Source organism: Mastomys coucha, unplaced genomic scaffold, assembly GCF_008632895.1.
Source record: "Mastomys coucha isolate ucsf_1 unplaced genomic scaffold, UCSF_Mcou_1 pScaffold4, whole genome shotgun sequence".
In the NCBI taxonomy this organism is placed as follows: Eukaryota; Metazoa; Chordata; class Mammalia; order Rodentia; family Muridae; genus Mastomys; species Mastomys coucha.
Window position 1 is genome coordinate 42,400,969 of NW_022196910.1, and position 6,778 is coordinate 42,407,746.

The window sequence follows — 6,778 nt, forward strand, 5'->3', positions numbered from 1 at the left end:
TTTTTTTTTTGGTTTTTTGAGACAGGATTTCTCTGTGTAGCCCTGGCTGTCCTAGAACTCACTCTGTAGACCAGGGGGGCCTTGAACTCAGAAATCTGCCTGCCTCTGCCTCCCAAGAACTGGGATTAAAGGTGTGCACCACCACTGTCCAATTTTTTCCATACTTTCTAATGTGATGAAAAAGAAATATACCCAAACAATGACATTATTAACTGGGAGAAAGGGTGAAAATCGTGGAAAAGCAATGCCTGCACTTTTTACAATTGTGACTAAGAAGGTAATTCTGTCCTTCCACCAGAAAGACATCAGCTGCTAAGGGAGCTGAAAGGAGCCCGTGGCAGGCTGCCACAGCAGAACATGGGAGGAGCCCGTGGCAGGCTGCCACAGCGGAACATGGGAGGAGCCGGCATTCCCAAGGCCCCTGAATTTATTATTCACTGAAAAAACCTTCACATTGCAAGTTTTGGCTGGTCTTACCAGTATGAACTGGTAGGGAAGGAAAGAAAGTTCACTCTCTGGGCCAAAACCCTGAAGCAGCTGTTGGGAGCAAGAGGGCCACCAAAACGGAGGAGAACAGATTCACGGCGTTGTTATCCAGAATGGGCTTCCCTGCAATGTGCCTGGTCTCCTGGGTTGGGCTGCTGACCACCAGGCCGGTGCTCTCGTCCAGACCTGAAACAGAGAAGCAGCACATGATGTACAAGATGCGCGTAACTGTTAGGAAGAATGCACTTTCTTCCAGGAGAAAATCTCTGCAAGATTCTTAGCGCCTTGGAAGAACACTTGGGGGGATAATTGATATGGTGTTATATTTAAAATTTTTCATTTTAAAAGACCCCCCCTCTTGCTGCATAGGTGGGACATTATCATACCTCAGTGGTAGCCTCTCATATCCCTGGAGTTCCTTTAGAAATGGAAGGCTTGGCTTCTCAGAGGCTCCTCTATGAGACAAACACGTGAGGTCTGACAGCCGGGATCACATCTGGCCTCAGAACTGGACGTCAGGGTCCAGTATGGTGTTGCTACAAAGGAGGCTGTTAAGACTCCTTTTATGGGGCTGGCAAGATGGCTCAGTGGTTAAGAGTGCTGACTGCTCTTCTGAAGGTTCTGAGTTCAAATCCCAGCAACCACATGGACCAGAGCAAGCAGGGACTGAGTGAGTGGGGTTGGCCAGAGTGAGCAGAGGTCCTAAAAATTCAATCCCCAACAACCACATGAAGGCTCACAACCATTTGTACAGCTACAGTGTACTCACTCACATACATAAAATAAATAAATCTTAAAAAAAAAGACTCCTTTTATGTGTCTGCTGAAATAGAAGGCTCAGTGTTCAGTGTTGAGAGCCTGAGAGCTGCTCTCTTGTGAACAGGGCACAAAAAGTCTAAAAAGAGGCCTCCAGATGCTGCTGGGCTCTTTGCCCACAGGAGGATATGTGCTGGCTTGGAAGCCAACAGTAAGCCATGAATGGACCCTGTATCTGTTAAGGGCTTCACATTAGTTTTACCCATGATAAACTACTTACCCCTGGAACAGGACAGAATAAAACATGGGCACATTAAAACCTACACACATACACACACACATACACACATACACACATACACACACACACATACACACCCACACCCACACACACACACATACACACACACACATATACACACACACGCGCGCGCACACACACACACACACACACACACACACACACGTGCGCACACACACACACCATTTTTTTCTTTTCTTTCTTCTTTTTAAGGCTGTGTGCATGCACAGGCCTGTCTGTATGAGCACACATGTGGGGTTGCACGTGGAAGCAACAAGAAAAAGTGAGATCCCTTGCAGCTGGACAGCTTGGTGTGGGTGTTGGGCTGAGGACTTTGGTCCTTACGGCAGACAGAGCAGCAAACATTCCTAACTGCTGAGATAACTCTCCAGTCCCCATGAGTCGTAAGTAAAAATGTACTGGTGACAGCTAAGGGCTGTGCACCTGAGTGCCTCAGCCTAAGAAAGCCGAGGCAGGAAGAAAGCTTGAGCCCAGGAGTTCAAGGACAGCCAGGGTAACATAGCAAGAACTTAGGGTGAGGACAGAAAGTCCTGGTAGGGATAATCACTGAGGGGAAGCAGGCTACTCATGTGGTCAGACTAGTATAACAATTATCAAACGCACTTGGCAAACCAACGGAAGTTGAACCACTCAATGATCTGATCCAAGGTTCCTGCTCTCCTAGGATTAGGTGACAGCTCAAAATCAAAGCCTGTTTCTTGCACTATGAATCCTTCTTAAGACTTAGAAATCAGGGCTGGTGAGATGGCTCAGTGAGTAAGAGCACTGACTGCTTTTCTGAAGGTCCTGAGTTCAAATCCCAGCAACCACATAGTGGCTCACAACCATCTGTAATGAGATCTGATGCCCTCTTCTGGTGCATTTGAAATCAGCTACATTGTACTTATGTATAATAATAAATAAATCTTAAAAAAAAAAAAAGACTTATAAATCCCTCTAAATTGGTTTACCACCAAAGAGTAAGAAAATCAAAATTACAGCAGTGATTTCCTGTCACTTCCAGCCTTTGGGGTTGGTTTCATCAGTACATTTAAAAACATTTTTCAGATTTCTTTCCCATTTCTGAAAAGAAAACAGAAGTTACAGTAAGACACTGCCTTACCAGAGAACTGCATTGTCGCCCCTAAGAATGAGTCCACAAGTGATCCGAATAACCCAGCCAGACCTCCGAATGCAATAATGGGCCACTGCGGAGCAGAAATGTCTAAGTCGTTCACAAACACCAGCTGTGTAAGGAAGTACGCCAGGCCCACAAAGGTGCCACCGAGGAGACTGGAGGCAAGTCCCACTGCTGTGACTCCTCCGTTGGTTCCTGAAGGAGAAAGGCATGTCAATTCATCTGGTTAGTGGTCACGGAGCAAGTGAGGGACACCGAGGAAAGCAAACAGAACAAGACAGAAGACACACTGGGACAAGCTTGGTTAAGATACACTTAAAGAGCACTCTTTATAAAAAAATAAACAAGCAAACAAACAAAAACCAACTAACACATAGGCTGGGCTGGGGATATAGATTGTGTCAAGCATTCATGAGATCCTGGGTTCAACCCCTAGACCCCTCACCTTCCAGTCCACACACTACATACTCCCAACCCCCTGCTGCTAAGAAATAAGGATGGAAAACCTGATTAATGAAAGTTTCCCACATGGGACACTGGTACTTGAATATATGCATACACTGCTTAATATTCAGATCATGGAGCCCACACTTTTCTCCTCAAAGTCTCATCATTCTTCATGGTGAAAGCCCATTTTCTAGCTGTTAAAAACTATACATTAGGGCTGGAGAAATGGCTCTGTGGTTAAGAGCACTGACTGTTCTTGCAGAGGTTCTGAGTTCAATCCCCAGCAACCACATGGTGGCTCACAACCATCTGTAAAAGGATCTGATGCCCTCATCTGGTGTGTCTGAAGACAGCGACAGTGTACTCATATACATAAAATAATTAAATAAATCATAAAAAAAACAAACCCTATACATTATCCCATGTAGTCACCCTACTCCAGATGACACTCCCAGAGTCCCCACTGTCAACCCTTCCTCTTCTTAGCCTCAGGTAACCACCATTCTGCCCTGAACTTCTGTGAGACCAACTAATTTACCAGACAATGCCCAGTGAGATCACGCTGAAACTGTTAGGAAGGGCTAGGCTGCGGGCTAGGTAGCACTTGGTGGGAGGGATGGCTAACTTTAATTATCAAATTAACAATATTTAGAGTCGCATGGGAAGTGCCTGGATGAAACAGTATGTAGATCAGCCTGGCCCATGGCATGGCTGTTGGGATTATCTTATCTCTGTTGCAGTAACTGAGGCAGGAAGCCCTTCACCGTTGAAGAACAGGGAAAGCCAGCTGAACAGCAAAGGCATGTGTTACTCTCTGGCTCTCTGTTCTAGACTATGACGTGACAGGACCAGCTGCTCTGCTGCCCTATCTTCCCTGTACTGATGGACTATAACAAGGGACTATAAGCCAAACAAACCCTTTCTCTTCTATGTTTCTTTTGTGAGAGATTTTTTTTCATAGCAACAGGAAGTGAAACTAAGATACTAACATGTACAGGATTTTGATCCCTGGTATCATAGGAGTAAAATTAAAAGATAATTCTATTTCATATAACCTGTTAACAGCCTTCTATCTACATAATTTCAACATAATAGTCACTACACTGGGCATGGTGGCACACACCTTGAATGCCAGTGCTCGGGAGGTAAAGGCAGGTGGATCTCTGGTGGCAAGGCCAAGCCTGGTCTACCAGGTTACTCAGGGAAACCTTGTGTCCGGAGGGAAAGTTTACTAATACAATGTGTCCTTAGTTAGGGTTTCAATTGCTGAAAAACACCATTACCAAAAAGAAAGATGGGGAGGGAAGGGGTTATTCAACTTACACTTCCAGATCATAGTACTCCCTTCATGGGAGGAAGTCAGGACAGGAATTCAATCAGGGATGGAACTTGGAGGTAGAAGCTGATCCAGAGGCCATGGAGGGGTTCTGCTTACTGGCTTGCTTCCCATGGCTTCCTCAGTTTGCTTTCTTATAGAGCCTAGGGCTACCAATCCAGAGATGGCCCCACTCACAGTAGAATGGGCCCTCCCTCATTGACCATTAATTGAGAAAATGCCTTACAGCTGGATCTCATGGAGGCATTTCCTCAACTGAGGCTCCTTCTTCTCTGATGTCTCTAGCTTATGTCAAGTTGACACAGAAAACCAGCCAGGACACAATGCATTATGTCCTTCATTATGTATCTAAGTCTCATTAATAGTCTCTATAGATACTATTTATTAACACCAATTTAATAGTCTATAGCAATTTTATGAGTTAGAAGACCAAATTCAAACTTCACAAGGCTCTTGAGGAAAACATTAACTCAAGAGTTTTTGTTTCTAGTTTGTAATTAGCAAACTCAAATCAATACTCATCAGCTCGGGCTGGAGAAATAGCCCTATCAGGAAGGCAATGGCCATGCAGGCATAGGACCTGGGTCAATTCCCAGAACCCAGGTAAAAACCTGGTATGATAACATGTGCTTTTAATCCCAATACTGGTGAGACAGGCTTGTCCCTTTGGCTTGTTGTCCAGCCAGTAAACCTACTTGGTGGGCTCTAGGCCAACAAGAGACACTGTCTCAAAAAACAGAGTGGATGGCTTCCTAAGACATGATACCCAGAGGCTGACCTTTGGTTTACAAATATATATAAATGCAACACACACACACACACACACACACACACACACACACACACACACTCACCAACTGGAACTTTCTCCCAGGTTGTTATTAGTCGAGGTGAGCTTTTGCTCAGAACTGGGCCAACTTCAGAAGCCCAGGTATCTCCAGCGGAGCAGGCTAGTGCAGCCAAGAGAGATAAACACATCCAGGAAGCAGTGTGCTGCTTGGAAAAATCTATGGGCATTTCCCCGGGGCCGTTTTCTATCATGTAGAGCAGGGCCAGCTCTGTGGGCACGGCTCCATTACAGAACACCTGGATCCAATTCCTCTGTCCTCCTGGACACAGGTAAGAAGATGGAAAATAGAAAGAAAAACCATTCAGTTATAGGAACATATATTTTTAAGTTTCACAAAAGAACAGTAGCTTAAAAAAAGTAGCACGGCATCTTTGTCCACATTATATACTGTTATTAGTAAAACCAGAAGAGTTAACAATAGACTTGCACTAGAATTCTGCAATTATTTGTTATTGGGGTAAAAGTAATAATGAATTGAATTAGGCTCCCAAAGTAATTCTTTTTTTTTTCTCAAAAGTAATTCTTAAATGAAATTCAAAGCTGGGTTAGGATAAAGCAGTTCCTTGGTTTTGAGTGACGTCAGAGGTAATCAATTTTACCTTCCTTATACTCCGAGTCTAGACGCTTCTTTATTGCTCCTCTCCATTTCGTGAGTTTTGAAGATGAAAGGAAAAACATCAGCAAAGAGGTAAAAAAGCTGAAATTTGCAATGGTTAAGATGAACCCGACCACCAGCCCTGGAAGAGACAAACACACACAGACTTAGACTTGGTCCAGCATTACCATCTGACGGACATTTCTAACCCAAACTCACCGTTCCAGCCCAGGTGCCCCTGAGCAGGAAACTGAAGGCCATTTTAACTGATAATTTTCAAACATAGTTCCATCTCCTTTCAAATACTGACATAAGATCATTTTAGGCAAACTTTTTATACTCAACTTGAGGAGAGAATGAGTGAATTATTAGGTCACAGGCATCCTACATGCTGTCAGAAGAGAAGGCTAATCTGCAGGCTTGCTGTTTTTCATCGTATGTCAGTAGCTCTTTCTGGGGAGAAGAGATTATAGCTTTATAGGTTTATATCTCCTTTTGCATTCCCCCCCCCCCATTTCTTAGGATTTTCTTTTAAAATGAAAATCCACAAGAAGATAAGCTTTTCAAGCCTCTCAACTTTTATGACTGTGATTTTCAGATTTTTATACTTTTCTCTGGTTTGGGGCAGCCCTTCACTTTTCAGAGGGTGACCCATTTCAAGGAAGCATGTAAAACCTGCACCTCCATTGGATACAGGGAGCTTACACACAGTGCAGAAAGAGTTAATGAAAACAAGGGACAGATGTATTATCAGAGTACTGTGGAAAGATGCTCCTGAAATCAATTTCTAAATTAAGCCGAAGGAATGTCACACTTAGGGAAGCTACTGTGGGCTGTATGAGCAAGCAGGTAGGAGCGGGGGGGTGGGG

The 6,778-nt window shown here is 44.2% G+C and overlaps 1 protein-coding gene across 3 annotated transcripts in view; it reads right to left on the reverse strand.

The window, feature by feature from the left end:
* Positions 1-417: 417 nt before the first annotated feature.
* The window catches only part of Tmem19 (transmembrane protein 19), a 21,701-nt gene continuing 15,340 nt past the window's right edge, over positions 418-6,778 (reverse strand). For 2 of the 3 annotated variants that reach the window (XM_031349853.1, XM_031349852.1), the window contains exons 4-7: positions 5,914-6,051; positions 5,319-5,573; positions 2,667-2,876; positions 509-672 (exon numbers count right to left, since the gene is read on the reverse strand). In XM_031349853.1, the coding sequence (XP_031205713.1) occupies positions 509-672; positions 2,667-2,876; positions 5,319-5,573; positions 5,914-6,051 (767 nt within the window). Of the gene's footprint in view, positions 673-2,666; positions 2,877-5,318; positions 5,574-5,913; positions 6,052-6,778 lie in introns of all 3 variants that reach the window. The other variant, XM_031349854.1, reaches the window with a different exon arrangement.